We start from the raw sequence: 21920 nt of genomic DNA on the forward strand, positions 1-21920 counted from the left end.
GAATAGAACGCGAAGAGGCGGTGCAAGGCCACGCGTGACCACGCGCGACACTCGTACTGAAAGCTAAACCGATTGGATTTTGCAGGATCATTAAGACAAAATCCAGACAACTTAAACGAGCAAGTGAGTGACTGCAGTAGAGCATCCGGCACAAATTAATACCATGAAAAATTGAACGCCATCGGTTCCTTGACAATCGGGTTTTCACAGATGTTGCGCTGACCTTTATGGTTCTTGTTTTGAAATGAGATAAAGCGGAGTCCAGTTAGGTTGTCGTCCTTAACTTCCGTAATGTAAGGATTTCTGCTCAGTTACGTTTGTGGCCGGCAAGGTTAACAATGTGACTGATTTAAACTACTTTTTGCGCAGGGCTTCCATCAACTTGGAGGCCACGAGAGACTTGCTGCTGCTTTATCAGACGCTCACAGATGCAGAGGAGCAGTGCGACAATTTGTGCGAGGTGTCGTGTCTCGTATTGATCTTCATATTTCAGCACTTCGTACTGTTCGTTTGCCTGTTGTCTCATTCGGATGGCTTTCGTTTTTGATGCGCTGCTGCAGGACCGGACGATGCTGAAATTTCTAGTCTACGTTCTCGAGGAGACCACGGATGAGATTGCGCTGCTTTCGCTCAAGGCAAGTTTACAGTCGCATAGTTTTCATTTCTAAAAAGAAAGTTTAAAGAGACGATGGATGGATGGATGGATAAGGCTGAACCCTTTAAACCAGGCGGTGGTTCAAGCCACCTAGCCATGACTTGTGAAATTTTACTCGTCTTGATTTTAGCTACCAATCAGATAACCTTCGCTTGGTTACTTCTACCCGCTTAAAATCTACCTTCCCTCAGCTCAGTAGAGGGAGCACTCACATGAACATCATCTGTTCCATTTTTGATCATATCGCAATTGTGTCGGGGTAAGCGCTTTGGCCATTCACCTCACAAACATTGATTGAGGGATTGCATCCACATTTATGAGATCCAAGTTTAAAAGACGAATGGGCTAACAGCCTATTTAGATGTGTTCCAAAGTGAACACTTCCCAATTATGCACTGTAGACAGCGCATGGATGAAAATCACCACCTACACTCAGTTTCGTGTGCATGGAAATTCGGTCATGTGTGTAGACATAAAAGTCAGATTTGCTCATTCGTTTGTCTGTGGTACAATCGGTGCCTTGTCGCTGAAATAGCTAATGAAGATCTGTAGTCACTCAAGTTTTGGTTCTTTCAAATTAATCACTATATGTTCATTTCTGCGCCCAGGTTCTTGCTGCGCTGTGTGCAGATGACTGCAGATGCAACCTGGTGGCGCAGACCTTTGGCCTCGCACCTTCTCTTGAGCTACTCAGCTCTGGGTAAAATTTCTTTCTAAAGCAACCAGCTAAGTTGCTTCATCTTTGCGAATGTGTCATGGTAAACTATGACATGACATTGAGAATGCAGAACTTTTTGCAGTGCAGTTCACCTAAAACTCCGAAAGTAACCATGTTAATAATGCATTAACTTCAAATATGCCTCATTCTCGAATATGCTTCACTTGTGTGCCGGGACAGATTTAAGGTGAGAAGAGTGCCCGCAGGCAGTCTTTTATGGCAAGAAATTACAGCCCTTATTGCTGGAGGTTGCTTATGCAATTCAGCGGCAAAGGAATGCAAAAATTTTGTGCTAGGACGTTGTTGAGTTTTGCAAGTACCCAATTGTTTCAACTAATTGTCTTCTGTACTGACACACAACTAGTGGACATGTTGATTAGTCGTACTTAGTTGCAGTATTTGCAGTCGCAAGCGAGGCAAAGGCAAGAGGGTTAGTGCCTAGCTCATTTTTTTTTCCTTATTCCTTTCTATTGGCTAACATGTAGGCTCCTTCTTCATCATGTCTGCTCTCCTATGAGGCATCTCGAGTGCAGCTTGTAATGTAACAAGCAAACATGTTGGGCCTGTTGCTGTGAAAAGGGCATCCTTTTCATGACAAAGCATTATGCACCATGACCTGTTGGAATCCAGCAAAGTGGTGCTGATGTGTTCTCGAGCTCTAGTCATGGGCAGTACTGTTCATTAGAAGCGAAAGAATACATGGACAAGAGTTTTGGCTGTGTAGGACGCTTGTGGGAAAGGTGGAGAGGATTGCTTCATTTTGTCATGGGCCATTCCTGCACAAATCACATGGTAGGCATGCATTGGCGACCGGTGATGAGGTGATGCTGAGTCACAGGTAACAGTTACGAGTGCCACCTGTAACTGAAGATGCAGGGCAGGTTAACAGTTATGATAAATTCATTGACATTAACCTGACATTAGTGGTTTGAATTTGGAGGCAAGCTGAGCAACCCAACCATGACTAGACTGTGCGTCCATGCAAACTCGATACTAACAAGTCAAGCCATTTGCAGCTGGAGTAGTGGCTAGCATTGAGTGAGGCAGCATGCAAGTGTGACTTTCAAGTATGCGGCACTGGAGGTGTAATATGACTGTTAAACAATGGTTCCTATTTCTTTTCCTCCCTTCTACTGATCTGACTCCTGGCTTTTCCAAATGGGCTGGGTTGAGTCAGCTTGTCCCATACAGAGAGGGATGAAGGGACTGCCAAACCTGTAATGTTTATATGAATACGATAGGCAAATATTAATCTGACAAGCTGACTGGATATGATTTTGTCAAGTTTGTGTAAACACCACGAATGTTTACTAAGACTGTATTTTGCGGGGCAAAAAATGCGTGGTAATTTGTAAAAAATACTGTTTTGAAATGAAACGAAATTTTAAGAGAGGGAGAAAGGTCACTGGACATTTACCTTTATGCTATTGTGAACTTCAGTGGCAGCTGGTGCAATACAAAACGCCGACACCAGTAGGTGTTTAGGTAATTTAAATTCTGAGCAGGGGTGTATGGTAGGCATGAGTCATGCATGGCAATCATGTGTTAAGCAATATTGTGCATAGTTGCTCATCTGTAAATATGTGATGGGTGTCTAGCTTGACTGGCGCTATGAGGGAAACGAGTGAGGGTCCGGGAGGGGAACCAATCATTGTGGTGCACTGCACCTGTTTTCTCTCTCCCTGTGACATCACTAGTGGCAACAGTGTTCCAGCATAGTGCGTAACACCTGTTGTCTTTCTCCGTCCTTTCGTGTTATGACACTGCGCAGCCTGCAGATATGCCCTGCAAAACCTGTACTAAAGCAACCCATGCTTTGGTCATCAAGGTGTGGTAGTTGAGGGTGTTCCCCCATGATGGTGAGCAGTTGATGAAAAAGAGTGCCACGAAAAATAGCTCCTCCTGGCCAAACAGGAAACCCGGGCCTCTGTTGTGGTGATGTTGTAGGGAATTGACTGATGTTGCAATGTGTTGAGTGGACAAGCATGGGCATGGAGTTCATGGGGCGTCATTTTTAGGGTGTTAAATGCCCTTTGCAATGGTACAGAGAGCATGAGTTTGCGGTCAAGGAATCGGCGCTGCGGCTCAAGATGCGGCTGCTCGAGGCCAAGGTGGCACTGCTTACCAAGCAACAGGAAGACGCAGCGAACCTGCGGCTGTTCTCCGATTCCCTCAGTTCTCGGTACGCACGCCTTTTACGTGGGCACGAAACTGCCACCATTAATCCCGCCTTCCAACAGCTGCATTCACTCTGAGGGCAGCTCCATCTAATTTTTGTCACTAAAAATTGATCAATTGGTTTGATTGACTCTGTTGATGCTTTTCGGCGGCAAAAGATGAATTTATTGCCGAGAAAATTGGAGCTGAAAGCGAAACATTTTTTTTTTCTGCACTCGTGTCAAACTCGTGACATCAGTGATTAAAAGGACTCTGTGGTCGTCGATATGAGTGCGGTCCAGCATCAGAAATTCTCATGCAAGAAAAGTATTGACATTACCACAGTTCGCTTGTCAAAACAGTCGATGGTGGTGAGAGCTGTATTTCGTTTTTGGTATTTTCTAGCTTATGAAAGCTCTGTTTTCTGTTATTAGAATGCAGCAATCAGTTGATAGGTCACCTTCAGTTTGTCCTCAGTGTCATTTTATTGAGTACAGACTTTCAGAAGTTTGTATTTTGCTGTGCCTAGTACTGAGCATGCACGCAAAATTACTTCCCATGTGTTTTAGTAGCGGGTTAGATGTCTCTGCCCTTTAACGCGTTCACTGCAGCAACGGTTTTTAGAGGCCTAATCCCTGTTTGTCACTGTCCATCAATTGGTGGGCCACTCTTGAATTTTCTTTGCTTCGACGTGATGCACCACTGAGCCACCAGTGAAGCCAACTTCTTGGAACTGCCTGCAGGTGGCAGTAGCTACCTGGCCTGTGTGGCCTGGTTTATGCGGTTCAGCATCACAAAGCAACTCAGGCCATGAGGGACGCCGTAGTGAAGGGCTCCGGAAATTCGACCAGCCGGGGTTGTTTAACGTGTGCTAACTTAAGTCTGCAGTGGAGGCTCCGCCCACATTCTGGACCACCACACAGAATTTGCCGTGACAAAGAAGTAGTCATTTAAAAAACTTGTTTTTTAATGTGATAACATTAAAAGTGTCATTGAGGAAAAAAAAGCATGTCATCGGACATAAAATTTGCCCAATGGCTGGAAGGAAGTGGCGTTACTTCCGGTAAAGGCGTAACAGCTTCTAGTGCTATTGCATTGCCAAGGTACAAGGTAATTACGTGTCCCTGTGAATTTTTCATAGTTGTGTCTTACTACAGCAGCGCCCCGCCGCGGTGGCTCAGTGGTTAGGGCACTCGACTACTGATCCGGAGTACCCGGGTTCGAACCAGACCGCGGCGGCTGCGTTTTTATGGAGGAAAAACGATAAGGCGCCCGTGTGCTGTGCGATGTCAGTGCACGTTAAAGAGCCCCAGGTGGTCGAAATTATTCCGGAGCCCTCCACTACGGCACCTCTTCTTCCTTTCTTCTTTCACTCCCTCCTTTATCCCTTCCCTTACAGCGGTTCAGGTGTCCAAGGATATATGAGACATCTAGATACTGCCCCATTTCCTTTCCCCAAAAACCAATTATTATTATTATTATTATTACTACAGCAGCAGACAAGCCATTGCTTGCTTGTGATGCCAGTCTGAAAGATAACAGTATCGGTGTGCAAACTAAAATTGCAACTTTCACATTTGGTAGAACTCTTTCACAAGTTGACGTAACATTGGGCATCAACGTTGTCCAGTTGGAGTGCTCCGACAGAATTCCTGTCTCTGTTTTCACTATAGAGCCGAAGGTTGCCGACGAAGAAACACAGATGTTTTCGAATTCTGCGATTTCTGGCAGTGCTGCTTAGGAAACAGAAGCTCTGATCGCAGCGGTGCATCATGCAGCTCATACATCCTGTGTAATATTTTTTAAGGGGAACGATTTTATGCAAATTGGCACTGCAGTTTCCCAACACATATGCTGGTTCTGCATTCCATTTGTACTCAGCTTTCAAAGTTATAGCCATGGCTTCCCTTTCACATCGCATAGTTACAGCATGCTACGTGGCTTGCATACTATGTACTTGCTTTTTCATTGGCCTCTAAAATCCTGTTCTGGTTCCAGGCAGGGTGGTGAAGCAACAAAAGCGACTCCACCGCGGCCAAAGTGCCCGTCACTACTTGGACAGCACAACTCAACAGCCAAGGTGGTTTCGCTGCACATAGAGGGCCTTTATACACAGGTCAGCACATCATGCCACTTTCTTGCTACTGCTGACAACATGGAACTTGCCTTTTTTTGTTCTGCATTTGCTGCGCTGATGAAATTTCCTATTTCATATAGGCCAGCTATGGAAGGCCTCTCTGTGTAGCGATAAAATAACATGGGAAATTCTTGTTTCTAGCGATTTCATTACACAGGAGCTCGACTTCCGCGTATAGCTGCCTGGAACAAGGCTTGAGCGAATAGGGACATTGTATCAAGTGTAAGGATATCATGTGTAAGGTTTCAGCAAATGTCGTCTAAAAATTTTGGTGCATTTAAATAATTAAGATCAGATCTGTGCTCAAGAATATAGCACGTCTCAACTGGTGCTCGGTAGTTTTCCAAGGTTTGCCACCTAATAGAAAGGTCTTTTCCACCTTGCTTTGTCTTTGCTAACAGAGAACTTGGCATAGAACAAGTACTATTGGCTTGCTGGTAGCTAAGATTCATGTCGCTTGCATGTTCAACGAAATGCTCCAAGCAATACGTATGCAATGGGTCATGAAGTTATGAACACAGCTGCTGTCACGTGTGACAAATAGTGTTCTCATTTTTTGAGTAACAGATATGGTAGAGCACAAGAAAGCATGGGCGGCTTCGAAACTTGTGCTCTTTCTTGTCCGAGCGTGTCTTTAAAATTCAGTTTTCCAGTGACAAGAAAGGGTGCCTAGCTATGGTAGATAATTTTTTTCTTTTCAGTGTTGCGAGTGGCTTCCACCTGCATTTTGAAGAAACCTGAAAACTAAACAAATGTTTGATATTTGATTCATATCGTCTCTGTAGCACGTGGGTCGCTGCCGTCCACTTTGTCTGTTGTGCTTGTCGCGCAAGAACTCTCGGAAGAAGCAGGCTGGACCCGTTTCATGAATGATGCACTTTCTCACTGTTGGCCAGAGTGACAAAGAGCGGTGCGAAGAGATACTGCTCAACATGCGAGGCGTCATCAGCTTCACTTTCGACATGGAGAGGCGGCGTTGTGTCGTCCGTATCAAGTCAGACCTGTCACCACGGGTAAATGAAAAAAAATTTGGTCTGTTAGTTTTCTTTGTGTAATGGTGGATTTAATATTCACACATGCATTCGCTTGAAGCTTATAAAGACAGCCAGCGTATCTTGAGAGGCGTCTCATATAAGATTTTAAACTGCGCCATCATTATGTTGGCACTGGGAAATGGAAACGCTAATGCTCCTACATTAATGGGAGGGAGGGACATTACTCTTTCGTTTTTGTCCACCCACTGTAAGGCGCAAGCTGCATGCATATCTGACATGCATACAAGTGGTAAAATTGCACTCGGAACAACTCTAGGAATTAAATGTCATCACTTTCAAGCTGTTTCGGTCCTGGTTTTGTGGAAAAAAGTGGTGCACATTGTAGCAATGACTTCGTAAAGAGACGCCAAATGTGGTATGTATCCATACCTCAGTCTTATTGACATATAAGGAAGCTTTCAAAAGAACTGAAAATTGCTGGCCCGCCAAAATGGGCTACTTGAAATTGTACACCCGTACTTGTAAAAACACACCAAATGGTAAGGAGGCCTATTTACAAATATAACAAGCTAAATGATTTTTTATAGTTTGGCAATATTCAGCATGCAAAAATATGATCTGTAGCTGCACCGTTGTCCGTGTGCCAACACTTGAGGCAGGTGGGGGAGTACGTGTCCTGCTGTCCTACAAAGGGGTTAGGCGTACCAACAATTAATTTTTAAGGTTACCAATTTTTTTCAAAGCAATAGAAAGTTGTGTGTTCAGAATGCTGATTTTACAACAGCTGTCTGAACAATGGCATGCAAAATTTCAATATGAATTTTTTTCTGACATGGTTCACTTTTTTTTTTTGGTGTCTCAATGCTGGAAGCATTGGTAAACGAGCGTGATGGCAGTTGCTTGCCAAGACAAATGTGGAAATGAAAATAAATGTAGCTCTGGCCACGAGCAAGTACCCAACTGTTCCTTACAGCCAAATTATGCCCACTGGTACATACTCGCGTAGTATGGATATGATGAAAGTACCAAAGCTTCAATGTTGCTTCAGCAAGTTTGAAATTTGGAATTCCTGCTTTTAGCGTAATGCTGTGCCTATCAGTATACAATTATAATCCAATTTTACAAAGCCGACTGGTTGCCAAAGCTTACTGATGCATAGTCACGTAGTATGGATATGCTGAAAGTACCAAAGCTCCATCGTAAAATGTTGCTTCATCCAATTTTTATGCCATCTTCTGTGCCCATTTGTATCAATATGCAGTTAAATCAGTTCTACAGAGCTGACAGATCAAATGTGTGACACAGTTCTCATAGCCCGCAAGAGCAACGCGAGCCTCCTCCGCTTGCTTCCGAGGCCTCAAGTATTCGATGGAATCAACAAGCTCACGAGCAGTCGCCCACGGTGTTCATACTGTCATGCTTTAAAGTTCTCAGCTGGCAGCAGATTCTTCCCATCATCAAAATGCGTGCCCCACCCACTTTTGAGGTGGCATTGGTGGTGCTTATGAGCAGTTGCCCCAAGTGCTCCCGACAGGACAGTGAAAATCTTTGCCTGGGAGGGTGGCTTCTTCAAACTGCTCCTCTGGAAAAGCTAGGCAGAACCACCTGCAACATCATGGCCAGTCCTCAACGATTTTCTCTGTGCCGAATCCTTTTCTTCCAGATGCTGATACAGGCCATCAAGTCCACAGGAACAATGTCTGCAATGCAGGTGGCCAATAGCGCAGCTCCAAGACTGCCAAGCAAAAGCATGGGCACGGTTAGTTTTCATTGCTTTTCTTCTTGAATTAACCGCATCCGTTCATACAAAATGAGAGTTGATGCGATTAAACCTGGAGTACAAGTTTGGAGTGCGCACTTCAGGAAACGAAGCCGCACCTACCCTTTATCATTCGTCAGCAAGCAGCTTGTGCAGAAATCCCTCTGTAGAAGTTTTGCAGGCACTCCCTTTACTTTTACTGCTTGCGCAGTCACTATATTTGGAACCATGTAGCAAGTAAGTTATACCTTAATCAGCCCACATATCCGATCATGTCTGTCCACCATGTACAGCCTTCAAGTGAGGCCATTTTACGAGAGGACGAGTGTGAGACGGCAGCCAGTCACGAAGCTAAAAAGGAAGAAAACCTTCCAGCCTATCTTCCCGAGGCAGCGAGTCCAATCCGAGAGGATGCAGTCGTCCGGCACAAGATGTCCAGGAGTTCTTCAGCTGCTGGCTGGCTTGGAGCAGCTGCCACATTCATCACCAAGTCACTGTACTGGTGAACAGGTGCCACCTCGGACCTGAGAAGCATGTACAAAAATTTTTGATGGAGAACAAGTATCGTGGTGACCAAAATGTTGTGGACACGCCGCTTCAGCTTGCGCTGGTAAGCGAGATCCATCCCGTAAGAATCTTGAGAATAAAGCTCCCCTTTGGGGATAAAACGTCAAGCCTGCAGTATTTTGGTCCACATCCTCATTCCCCACCATGGCAATTTTTTTCTCAACTTTGAAATGGGCTTCTTTGATTGCTGGTTTCACCAACAGTTCCATTAGGTCAGAGCCTGTGCCTTCTTCTGTGAGTATACAAAAAAAAAATAGTGTTATACAGCCAAGATCGTTTACCAGAATTCCAATGGCTGCTTGCCTTTCAAGTGTCATCTTCCACTGGTTGAACTCCAGTACACAAAGCAATATAAAGAGGCAATGTGAAAGTGAATGTTTTACGTTCTCAATAATTCTGCCGCATGCAAACAATGTGTGTGATGCGTTGTTCCAAACATGTCTCTAATAGCAGTGCCCTTGCTGTCAAGGGACAAAGCTTTTAATGTAGGTTTTTCTTCTTTTGCATCTCGTAAAAATACCCTAATTAGATCAGGCATAGGGCAATCAGAAGAGCAGCTTTTTGCATCAGTCAAGTTTCAAAAGAACAGCCATTTAAGAGAACAGACATTTACCGTAATTTTAAAACGTGTTTGATTTAAGCTGTGTACACGCAGAGGACACCGACGGTAGCCAGAAAGGTTGGCGACACTTGCATCAGGCGGCCTCGCGGTGCCAAATAGCCGAGCACTTTGTTTTTTACTCTAGTGGCTTCAAAGCAACTGTAGCATAATGCAGCTTATGAAGGGGACTACTGTTCGTCCATTCAGCGTGGTTCACAACAGCAAATGTCAGCAATGAAACAACTTCTCACACGTTCTTTCTTTTTTCTTATGTATATATAATATACGCATTCATCTCCACTTTATTACGGTGTCAACAGAATCAGCAACAATGCTGACCTTACAAAGCTCGGGAAGCTCAGACAGCCAGGGCACAAAAAAAAAAAATTTTTTTAAAATATGGCCCAACGTCAAAAAAGCCGACAAACGACCATAGCCTAGCTATTTAACAGCCTGTAACACACACACTTGGCCTGCAACAATTATACATATAAAAAAATACCATTTTTTATGCAGAAAAAGAAAAATGCACAGGGATTCTTAATTGCAAGGGGAAGCCAAAAGTATGTTTCGACCAGCTGTGAAAATATTGCAACTACTTTGATAGGCGAACGACTGCCGAGAAAAATGAGGCGTGCAATCCAACGCAACTTCCAAGTTGAATGAGGAGATGGCAAGGGTCGCAGCTTTGGTTGTCCTCGCATAGCTGAAGCGAAAGGGCCAAAGAAACATAGGCTACTTTTCTCACTTTGTCCGGGCCTAGTTCTGCAAACCATTTCATCAACCTATGCAAGGTATCTCCAATCAATAGCTAACAACAAACAATCACTCCTTCAAAACTGCTATTCAGAAAACAAAAAAGGTACAAAGCATTAAATGCACACACACATGTGAAGGCTAAAAGTTTTTTTTTTTTATAAACATTTAGGCATTGGATGGTAGTGAAAAAAAATTTGGTCAAACAAGAATGTAGGGCTAAGCACATTTGGTTGCTTCGTAATAGCAGGTTAATAAGGCTCCACCATATCTGAATTGCAGGCTTGTGCCAAAGGAGAAGAGTATTTATGCGCTCTCTTGAAATGCCTCAAGAGGTTCGTAAGCTTTCAGAGCAGCACTGTTGAGACTTCATTCACTGCAGCACAGTTTGGGGCAGCGAAGATCCGACTGGTGTTTCCCGCAGTTCACATCACCTTTGGCAAAGATAAAATGTGCTCTGTTTTTTTTTTTTTTTTTCACTTGAGGGGCAGAAGAAAAAAAGGTACTTCAAACAGCAAAACATCGGTCTGCACCCCACCAAAGGCCTCCCTGAAACATAAAACACTTGGCAAGACACCAAACTCTAGCCGCCCGTGGAGGAAATCAAATAAAAATAAAACAAACAAAAAGCAAGCCGCCTCACAGCTGGCACAATCACGTGACAAACAAGTTATAGTGCAGGCAAAGGAAGCTGCACAATTTGGGCCACATATGTTTTCCACACTGAAAACTGACGACAGTGCCAAACCTGTCCACTCTCGAAACGCAATGCAAGGCATGCACATTTTCCCGGTTGGCACTACCCTGCCATAAAGAATGGAAAGCATGTGGATAGTTTCTCAACTACCAACCTTTGCAAACCCAACTGCACTACTTTGACGAGCAACCTTGTACTGCACCACTGGCTACAGTTTGATAAGCAGAAACTTAAAATTGACTTTGTTTTCAGCTGTGGCAACTTTCAAACCACCCCTGCTGCGCCGTCTTGTCTCTCCTTTTCACTTGTATTTTTCACACTAAGAACATTCACACAAATTAACCAAAAGCCCAAACCATCGTGCTGTTTAGTTATTCCTAGAGCCAGTGCATAACGCATTCACTGTTTTGGCTTCAAAAAAGGCACATGCACCATTCCTTGTAAGAGCAGAGCCTGCAAATGTTTTAATGCATTGCTGCCGAGGCTCAAAGGTTTTCACGTTTTTTTTTTTAATGTGAAAAGTATGCAAGTAATGTTCAAGTTAATGGTTTGTGTTGCCAACTTAGCCTGCCACACAGCACAAGCAAAAGTAACCTTTCTCTCTAGGTCTCTTCTGTCATCAGCACAAGCCCACTAACATAACAAGGTTGCCCATTCGTGCCAAAGGCAAATGTTGACCCAGCTTTGCAAGACCTTCGCTAAACAAATCCAAGCAATGTAGAACCACTGCACATACCTTCAAATGGGTCTCTCCACAGTGAAAGCACTAACATCTTTACGGGCCCTAACTTCAATGGCAGGCAGATCTGCCAAATAAGGGTGGTGACCGGTTCGTGTAAATATTGCTTGCTCAACAGATCTGAGGCAACTACGACAGCAGCAGCGATGCACAAATCGGGCCTGAACACAACAGCCATTTCTGCTCATACATAACAAACATGAGTGGACATTGAGCCTCCGGTTTCCAAGACTCAGAAATGAAGAGTTTGAACCTATTTGAAAGCGCTTGTGGACTCTCAAATAGTCTTTCAGTAGAGCTGCACGGACTAGAACTGCCAACCACAGGTGAACGGCACCGCATTAGATTGCATTCAGTTGAGAAACTTCGACCAAGCCAACTCCGCATCACCTGTCCTCCTGAGATTTGCCCACCACGTTAAGTGTACCAGACAGACTTTCTAAGGCTAACGCAAGCCCAAGGTGAGGAATAGAAGTGAAATACTGTGATGTGAATAGGAAATAAACTATATGTTTTTGTAGAATACCGCACATGATCACACTGCATGAACAATCTTGGACCCTTAGTAGGTATCGGCGTTGACACTCGTGACACCAAGTCAAAGCTAGTGCTCGGCAGCTATGATGACTGTCGCAGATAGTAAAATTCTGGCGCGTATGAGATGGCACATTCAGAGCAGAGGCCGATAACTAATAAAATGAGGGGCGGGCCTTTTCCCAATGAGCTTGCCAATTAATAATGAAGCTCAAATTCAGAATACAAAAGAGGAAGCATAAAATAGCAACAGCCAGCTTCTGATGTTGTATGCGCCAGAAGGAGCGTGTCAGGTTCATGAAAAGATTAGAAAAATGGAAACATCATTTATGCAAGGAACATCTTATGCAATGTGTTCAACACTGGGGGAAGCTAACTAGATTCGTCCTCCCATTCATCCGCCAGCTACCAGGTTTTAGCAAGGGTCAGGTTTCAGCTGTCAAGTGGCTGCACTGCAACACAGTATTTTGCTCTAACTTCCAAAGAACAACATGCTCAACCAACACAGCAATGCACCGTGGACAGATGCACGGTAATCTGAAATAAACAATACAAAACAGAGGAAGCAAAAACAGGCTACTTGGAAATACGAAGAAGTTGCACCTCACCCTCTTTTTTTCAGCGATCACAAAGTGATCACTTTCCTTTGGATGCTCGGTCAAAAGCTACGAAGTCCTCATTCAAGCAACCATACGCCACAAACTTGCAAAGCCAGCTGGAAAGAGAGAATAACATCACATCTCCATGTTTACTAGCAGGGAAAAGGCCGTCGTAACTTTCCCTGCCCCGACAAATGCCCTGTGCTGCACGGTTACAGGCAAACTAAGAACCGAGAGGCCATGCCCGGCAGGAACCACCACTGCTGAGAGCAGCGACGAACCATTGCGCACGCTTCAACGCTAAAACCAGCTCCGCCCCCTAGTGTCGACGAGCAACAGTTATCCCCAACGAGGAGGACAGCGTGGCCACAAATCCCCACTGGCACGGCCAGGCCAAGTGCCGTCACGTAGACAGGGCTCTCACTTTCCGAAGACTTGCGCACACACACACACACCACAGTCCCGAGTTCGCAGTCCATTCACGCACCATTGCACTGACAGCGAAGTCGTGGTGCCATCAGTCGGCCTTGGTGCTGATGCGCTGGTACCCTCGAGAGCCCGACGACGATGACGACTCCAGTGGCTCCCACCCATTGTCGTCGTCCCATCCGGACTCCCAGTCGTTGTGCGATGACGAACCGCCCTTGCCCGACGACTCCTCGCCAAAGTCAATGAGGAGCTTCTCGTCGCCAGCCTTTTTCTTAGAGGACAGCGACTTTGTTGGTGAGAGCTTTGCTGGCGGCGACTTTGCCGACGAGCTTTTGCTAGAGCCCTGTTTTGTCGACGACGAGCTCTTGGATGCGGACGCCTTTGCCTTCGATGACTTCTGTGGCGGCGACGACGTCACCGACTCCCAAGCATCTCCGGCCTCCCATTCATTCCAGTTGTCGTTGTTCTCCTGGCTTGTGGGTTTTGCAGGGGAGCTGGGAGAAAGACACGAGGAACAGAATGTAAACACAAGAGTTCTATGAACCACTGACATCAGAGCCAGACATCATAATCTTGCAGCACAACCTGCTTGTGACTGCACCTGCAAGAATAATGCTCACCAGCTTTTACACGGCACCCAAGAAAATAAATTCTGAAGGCGCCAACAGTCCAGTTACAGAAATACCTGGGACAACAGTTCTCTGTTCTAGAAATGAGCAGAACTGCCTTTGCAACAACAGCTTCTTCCGACAGCTATGGACCCTTTGCAAGTATGTTCGCCATGGCAGTGTGGCCCAACCCCGACAAACAAATCAGGTGCTGTGCTGGAGACTTCTGGTGCAAATCTCGAGTCCATGCATGTTGCCTGCATCCACCTGCCTTCCTGGACATCAAGGAGGCACTTTGCAGGGCTGCAATTTATCCCTCCCTCAGTGAGGCCTGCGACAAATGTTTCCACATAACATCTTCCTTGAGGGTAGGCTCTGTTGCCATCATGGAGTGGTCTTTCACTGTGCAGGAAAGCTTACTTGACATAAGTGTTTCTTGTTGGGCTAGTTGGTAGTTTAACATTCCATTCACATATTTAGTGCAATGGCTGGGATAACAGAAAGGAAGATGAACATGGGCGCTGTCTTCCTATCTGTTCTCCTGGTTCGTTTCATTCAAGTAGATGACTGGAATGTCAGACTACCAACTAGCCCAACAGTTAACTCTTCTGTAATTTCCTCTACATTGGGCTTGTCTTTTTTTGTGTCTTCCAAAGACCTTCAGGGTGTCAACCTGCCTCTGACCAACACTGCAGCAGCAACACTAAGTGCTATAGTGCCTGTGTTTGTCTTCCTGTTCTGTCTGTTGCGCTAGAGAGATGAACAGAATGACTTCACAGTGATGCTATGCAGCTTTGCAAAAGGTCCATACTTTAGTCTGCATCGTCTCTGTGTGATGTAAGGTAAGGCACATTGACTGACACACACTGGCTTGGCACACAGCTAAGCATGCATGCACAAAGGTAAGCATACATGATACTTCCATGCAACAAAAACAGTGGCCATGTGTTCAACAGCAGCTTCACTCCATTTATCAAGTGTTTATCTAACATGTAAAATGTTTTTCTGCAAACAAAACAGAACTGACAGTAAGTTGCTACCAGGCACTGAACCACCTGTTCTGTATGGCTATCAGCAGTAAGAGGTCACTGTCTGACCATAACAACAATTGTGGCCTCATAAATGAGCAAGAGAAAGAAATAATTTCTAACACCAAGTCTGTTGAATGAGGTCGCAATGAAGACAAGTGATCAGCCAATGTTCTCCTGGTTGTGGGGAGAACTGGCGCTGGCCTTTCAAAAGTGCCCACCTGCTGTTCCATGGGAAGTGTTGCTGACTAAAAGAAATAGCCACTGTTGATGAGAAAGAGAGAAGAGAACATATGAAAACACGGTTCGCATGTAACGTACAGCACATGCCATGCGGGGGGCTCTGCTGCCTACTTGTGAGTCATTGCAAGGACCAGCTGGCAGCAACCACAGACAACCGTTCACCATCCATGTTCCAAACCCTCACAGAGGCATACTCTCGAGTTGCAAGCCACCCACCCAGGCAAATACAAAACTTAAAGCAAATACAATCGGCTCCAACATGCATGGCTACGCCCATCCACCAATTTCCAAGACTGGCACATAACAACAAACATACGAAAAAAAAGGAGAACCATTCTTTTTTTTTTTTTTCAACGTACGGTAAACCAACATCGCATACCCCATGCTATATGCACAAAAGCCAGACAATGAAACTAAACTCCCATGACATGCGGCAAAAAAAAAAAGCTACACTTCATTTTAGGCAGGCAACACATCAGTGCTTGTTTTATATTATGTTCAATTGCAGGAAAAAAAGAAAATGAAGCATTCCCATCTTAGCAGCATACTGCCTGTGATGCCCCGACTCAACAGCGGCAAGTTTCTGATGCTTGCCAGTCAACGCCACCACGCAGCAAGTGTTCGACAACACACATCTCAATCGCAGTTTGAAATTGGTTCACTTCCCTTACGTAGCGCTTTTATTTTTTGATCTTATATTAGTGTCATATCACCGTACAGCCTCTGTCTAGAACAACCTCAGAAGCCAACAGACCGAGGGCCAAGCCCGCATCCAGAGCTGACCAGTTTAAAGCCGCCCCATCTGCTCACGACCACAGAAGACGGCCCACGTTTGAGATACGACATTTTGTGTCCAAGCTGAGATATGGCGGGCAGAAGTGTGCGAACGCGCCGCTTTGGTGCCCTTGACCCTCAAGACAGTCTTCGAGAGCTCCGACGAAGATGTCTGTTTTGTGGTGAGTGCAGACCTTATCTTGTCTACACAGTCACATCGCCTGCCTGCTCATTAACCTTTGCTGTTTTCAGCCAAAGGCCAGTTTGAAAGCATTCTTCAGTCGGCTTTCCACAAACCAAGCTTTCCAGGGCAAGCCACTTCAGAGGCCATTGAGCCAGGGCAATGTGCACCAAACAATGACATCTGTGAGCCTTTTGTTTTAGAGTCTTTCCTATTAGGCAACGAGATAAAAACAGCAAAGCAATTCAAAGTCCAACAAACAGCCAGTTTACCAGGGGGCCAACAGGCCACCACCAAAGAGAGGATTGCTCAACTGACAAGCACAAAGCAGCCAGCTGCGTGCTTTGTGCCAAGCCCCACTGCCGGCATCTTTCAGACACAAGGATGAAAAACAAGCTTACCAAGTACAGAATCTGCACCACACCCACAACAAGTGTTTAGTTCGCTAAAGGAGTGCGGCTTTGAAGAGCAAATATCCCGAACCAGTGGTGGCAATGCTCGTACCCACTCTCTCATCCACATGTTTTGTCAGAACTGCCGGTCGACATTAAAAATCTAACAGGCCACTCTCATGGTACAACTTGCCAGCACATAGAGAGATCTAACCGACATCTTGACTGACCAGTACTACTAAGCACCATGGAGAATGGATACGAGGCGGAGAACAAGAGCCCCAGTAGAGTACAGAGTGAGTGGCCAGTATCATAATGGCCTCTCTACGGCGGCTTGGGCAACCCATGTGAAACCACACAAGTTACACGAACTGCTATTCTGTATAATGGCACAACCATGTACCTTAATAGAAAGACCCAGGGAAGCCAATGAATGATAAGACACCTTCACAGTGGAGAGCAATCCATTTCTTTCTCTCTCACCTAAGGAGATGAGCAAAGCTGCAACCTCTGAAGCACAGCACAGAATTAACGAAAATAAAATAAAAATAAAACCAAAGGCATTTGATTGAAGATTGTTGTTGTTCAGAATTTTCATTAAAAGGACAAACTGATGATGGCCTGTGTCAATAGTGTACCGCGGTGCAATCACGAAGAGACCACTCTAACAAAAAAAAAAACTGAGCGTTAAAAGCTAGAAAAGACCAAGAAACGAAATACAAGTGTTGCCATTATTGGCCAATTTTGCAATTAAACTGCTTTCGTTAGCACCAATTTTTGAATGCGAACTGCAGAAGCAAGGCTACACTGGCATTCACTACAAAACGGTGACAACCAGTCCTTTTCAATACAGACATCACTAGTCTGAATTTGGTGGGAAAATTTTTGAAATTCATTTTTCTTGGATATAAATTCGTCTTTTGCTATCGGGAAAATGGCAACATACCAAAGGGTGTCAGAGCACCAAATTTAATCAGAAAAATAATTGGACTGAGTTTTTCTCAGTGTCCATTTAATTACCAAAACGGCAGTGAGTTAAACAGTGAGCAACAAAATATAGGGACGCAAACAGGCAAGCACAAACAGTGAGAGGCGGGGGTGGTGGCAGTGCGAGCGGTGTTAACATTCAAGCGGGGAAACGCGCAGAAAATGCACCGCACAAACAAGAATTGATTTACGGAGAGAGAGAGAGAGAGCATCACGAGCAGCAGCGCACCTAGTGCCGCCGTTGCCGCCCCCCGACCAGTTCCAGCCGTCCTCTTCTCGCTCGGGGCTGAATGGCTGGTCGTGCTGCTGCAGCAACGGGGTGTCGCTGCAGTCAGGATTCTGGTTCCTGCGGTGAGACGTGCACAGAGACGCACACATGCAGACACACACAGACAGACAGAAACAAAGGATGTGTGTGTGGCAGCAGCGAAAGCAGCAGCAGCGGAAATGTGGTAGCAACATAAAGAACGCAGCAAGTGAGCCAGCCATGTTGCAGTGAAAGCTGTCAGAGGCACCTCTGCTGCTTCACAACAAACACCTACTGGCACCAACGCTTGGTTTCGGTGCACCACACAGCATAGATAACAGCGATGCCTTCAGTCCATCGCAGGCCACTCCTACGAAAGGATGGCTCACCCGAGAGTCACTTTTTAGAGAAACGAGTTTTTTGCTGTGCGGTGCCATTTGCAACCAGCCGTAAGAAAAAAAAAAATAGCTGCCTCATGAATGAGACCAAAGGAATAGATACAATCAGCTTTTTTTTTGCTTTGCTATATTTTCATCAATAAATGCTAGTAAGACACCTGTTTCTCATTTTGGTGAATCCAAGCTCTTTTCAGTACGCTAGCAGGCATGTGCTAATTCTGTGAATGATGAAGCTGAGTGTCTGATAAGTATGACATAAGAATGTATGTTGAGTTTTCCACTTTTTCAGGTTAAAAAAAAAGAAGAAAAGCAACGCTTTAAGCATGCGAGATAATTACTGAATAACAGGAAGCGCTACCACGCTACAGGTGAATTGTTTATAGGTTCACAAATGACACGAATGTTAAAGAGATGCCAAGAAAAATGTTTCAATATCTGCACAGATGTCAAACAAGGGCCGAACCTGACAAGTAGTGTTATACAAGCTTTGTTCACTTCGCCAAGGCAATATATGTTTGAATCTTGCAACCACGGCCATTCTCTAAGTTTGCCTTGTAAGTCCTAGCTTCCCTTAGCCTGTTCCACGGTAAACATTTTTCACTGCCTTTTTAAATCAATTTTGTTAGACAGCAAAGAATAAGTACCAAAAACTGAGAAACACTGCTACTTTTGAAGCACACAAGAAATTAAGTACTGCTCTGATAGTTCTGACAGCAGCTTGCACCCAATGGACACCACCTTCATAGGCACACCCTCAGGTGCATTTTATATGCAATTTCATGCAAAAATGGTGCCATCATTTGCCTTTATAAACATTAAAATTCTGTTTAAAGTAGTTCCTCAATGAAGTGGCAGTGAAAACCAATACCCAGCGGGTAATCAGAGAAACTGAAAGTCTGGAAAGCTGCTTCAAATGCATTTTTGAAAGGCCCACAGCAATTAAAGACAAGGGACAATGAATAAGAACACAACTGGTCACAAGCTGTTCTCACGACTGGCTTACTGCATTAGAGAGAAAACGAATTTATACACATACACTCGTTGCATCATTACGAGCAAAAAATAAAGCAAATGCAAAGAACATAAAAATGCCAGTAACCATTAACCTGCAAAAAGGAATGTAAGTGCAGAATATTTTTTTTTTTTGCTGACCCATACGGCAGCTGACATTTTTCTATTCTCAACATTTCTTTTGGTTTATTCATGGCTATCGGACAGCAGCGCACATTTACGCCTATTACATTATTAATATTATTTTGCTTCATTATTCACGTATCATTTACTAAGCCAAAGTTTGTGACAACTACCCGAACAAGCACAATCGAGGCATGATTATGAGAGGAGACACTGAACTGTGACTCATGCGGCATGTCTTTTGTTACAAAAGATTCGAGAGGAACTCTCCCAGCCAGCCACTCCATTATCTAAGCCACAATGGCACACAAAACAATTATGCATGCAGCGGACGCCAGCTAAGACACAACAGAGGTGACGGCAAGCGTGCGAATGCTGCAAGGAGCTCTCTCCGAGACGCAGAACGAAAGGTCAGGCGGAAATTGTGACACGTCAGTTCTAATGGAAAGGTGAAAGGCTGAATGCCTGGAGTAAAATATTATCTTGGGTGGCATCACTTCAACCCAACTTCACTTTCTTCTCCATCTGTACTTTTATCAGTAGTTCAACAGTAATGCAGCACTAAGCAGAGAGTAAATGCTAAGCCTAGCCACAGCAGGGCTAAGGCCACGAGTGTTACAAACCAATCTCGCAGAACTGAATGGAACAACAGCAAAAACATCCCACTGTCTTGCATAGGATGCTTACAAAAAGGCGTGAATGACTGCGCAAGTACCCTTTTCAATACTTGAGGAACACCAGTACATAAAACATGGCCGGAAAAAAAAAAAAAAAAAAACCTTCCCCAGCTAGTATTCAATCTTGCTACATTTCAGACATCCTTGAACAGATGCATGTGGAATGTACTCCGAGGTCTTAACTGTTGTCTTAACAGTTGCCATGTTTGCACAAAACAAACTGTTCAAAGATGCCACAATGCAAATCTTTCATTGTCATGGTTGTAAGTACTTATGAAGATATTGTAAGATCCAGAATATCCTGGGGATCCTACCAATGTTGCATGAAAATATCCAAACCAACCTAACTTGCCCAACAGCACACTCGCAACATTTGACACATCATATGTTGGCATCGTATCTGCCCAAACAACATCCCAGTGGAAAAGTAACAATTAAATTTTCATGCAAAAATTGCAAAAGAAATTTCAAGGACGATTGCATTGGCAACGTAAGTTGCCGCAATAAAAACCTAGTCTCATGTTGCCAACCACTGGTAACTAACATCAGTTGCACAACTTGTTGAGGCAGAGCGCAAAAACGAGTCGCTGGGGTTGGGGAGGTATGGGGTTCAATGAAACTGCATGGATTTGCTCATAAAATCTGCTAGCTAATTTATAATGTCTACACAGGCCTCATGAAATCTACATCGTCATATTCACTGCAGGTTTCGATATCAACAAGCCATCCGAGTGAGAACTTCCAGCTGACAATCTGCTTGTTTGTGCTGGAGTTTGCTGGTTTCGGTCGGTCCCATATTGGTTTTGCCCTCAGCTAGCTGGTTCCAGCAGAAAAACTTGATGGTTTTGTACTGGACCAACTGGTTCCAGCAGGAATGTTGCTGGTTTTGTACTCAGCCAACTGGTCCCAGCAGCAAAACTTGCCGTTCTGTACTGTGCAAACTGGTCTCAGCAGCAAAACTTGCTGTCCTTGTACTGTGCGAACTGGTTCCAGCAGGAACCTTGCTGGTGTTGTACTGAACCAACTGGTTTAAGGATCAAAAACTTGCTGTTCTGTACTGTGCCAGCTGGTTCCAACAGGAACCAGCGAAGTCATTTTAGAGGACCAAGTGGTTCGAGCAGGAACTTCGCTAGTTTTGTATTGAGCCAACTGGTCTAAGCATCAAAATTTGCTGTTCTGTATTGTACCAACTGGTCTTAGCAGCAAAACTTGCTGTTTTTGTACTGTGCCAACTGGTTCCAGCATCAAAACTTGCTGGTCCCAACCGGGATCTGCTGGTTCCACCTGAGAATGCTTTGCTGTTCATTTTAGAGAGCTGTTTTCACTGTTTGGATGGTAATGATGTTCCTCACCTGATCGAACTTTCCAGTCAATTGTCTTGGAATATGCCTGCTGTAAATTACATAGTGTGCCAAAATATGAGTAGAAAAGTTTGCTCATTAACCACTCCTCACTAACAATAGTGGTAGATCAATCAGCCCATGGTATTAGCACTGGTATTAGTCTGAATGTGTGTACGAGTTCTGCATGTAAGCTGTGCGTATTATAGTACTCTGTTGCTCTTGTCACTGATAGCCGAGTGGGGCCTGAAGCTTCACGTGTGCAGCGGGAAACTGAGTTCTGAACGGTCCACGCGATGTTTCGAGTCCAAGACCCATGTATATTACTAATTAACATTTACGGAGTACTGTTACAAAGAAAAAAAAGTGCGGTTCTCAGACAGCCATCGCAAAAGGGCAAAATTATTTTTCGCTTTAACGAAATTCTTACAACAACACACTTAGGCGGCTTCATCATTCTCAGAGGTTGAATCGCACAAACGGGCATCTTCTTTTTGTCCTTTTTGTACAGCTTTGTTCAGTGGCACGTCATCGCGATGTCAGTGCGCGTCGAGGAACCCTTGGTGGT

General features: G+C 44.7%; 2 protein-coding genes across 15 annotated transcripts in view; one reads left to right on the forward strand and one right to left on the reverse strand.

The window, feature by feature from the left end:
• Nucleotides 1–35: 35 nt before the first annotated feature.
• LOC144107782 (armadillo repeat-containing protein 1-like) lies at nt 36–9095 on the forward strand. Of its 2 annotated transcripts, none has more exons than XM_077640961.1 (9): nt 36–123; nt 370–460; nt 561–635; nt 1264–1355; nt 3421–3555; nt 5529–5646; nt 6564–6680; nt 8326–8421; nt 8715–9095. In XM_077640961.1, exons 3-9 carry the CDS (start codon nt 570–572, stop codon nt 8925–8927), a joined length of 837 nt encoding a protein of 278 aa, XP_077497087.1. In that variant the 5' UTR covers nt 36–123; nt 370–460; nt 561–569; the 3' UTR covers nt 8928–9095. The 2 variants fall into 2 exon arrangements, with proteins under 2 accessions (XP_077497087.1, XP_077497086.1); XM_077640960.1 differs by lacking the exon at nt 36–123 and adding an exon at nt 159–293.
• A 748-nt stretch (nt 9096–9843) lies between these two features.
• Nucleotides 9844–21920, reverse strand: part of ArfGAP1 (ADP-ribosylation factor GTPase-activating protein 1) — a 46945-nt gene continuing 34868 nt past the window's right edge. For 10 of the 13 annotated variants that reach the window (XM_077640954.1, XM_077640953.1, XM_077640952.1 and 7 more), the window contains 2 exons: nt 17786–17902; nt 9844–13837 (listed from right to left, as the gene is read on the reverse strand). In XM_077640954.1, coding sequence (XP_077497080.1) covers nt 13432–13837; nt 17786–17902 — 523 coding nt within the window. In that variant the 3' untranslated portion in view covers nt 9844–13431. The remainder of the gene's footprint in view (nt 13838–17785; nt 17903–21920) is intronic. The other 3 variants (XM_077640958.1, XM_077640956.1, XM_077640957.1) reach the window with 1 other exon arrangement.

Source organism: Amblyomma americanum, chromosome 10, assembly GCF_052857255.1.
Source record: "Amblyomma americanum isolate KBUSLIRL-KWMA chromosome 10, ASM5285725v1, whole genome shotgun sequence".
NCBI classification, from domain to species: Eukaryota; Metazoa; Arthropoda; class Arachnida; order Ixodida; family Ixodidae; genus Amblyomma; species Amblyomma americanum.

Excerpts from the sequence above, each read along its gene's own strand:
- LOC144107782 (XM_077640960.1), top strand. Across the intron at positions 3,556-5,528 it reads TCCGATTCCCTCAGTTCTCG|GCAGGGTGGTGAAGCAACAA; the intron begins GTACGCACGCCT and ends TTCTGGTTCCAG. Across the intron at positions 6,681-8,325 it reads AGTCAGACCTGTCACCACGG|ATGCTGATACAGGCCATCAA; the intron begins GTAAATGAAAAA and ends CTTTTCTTCCAG.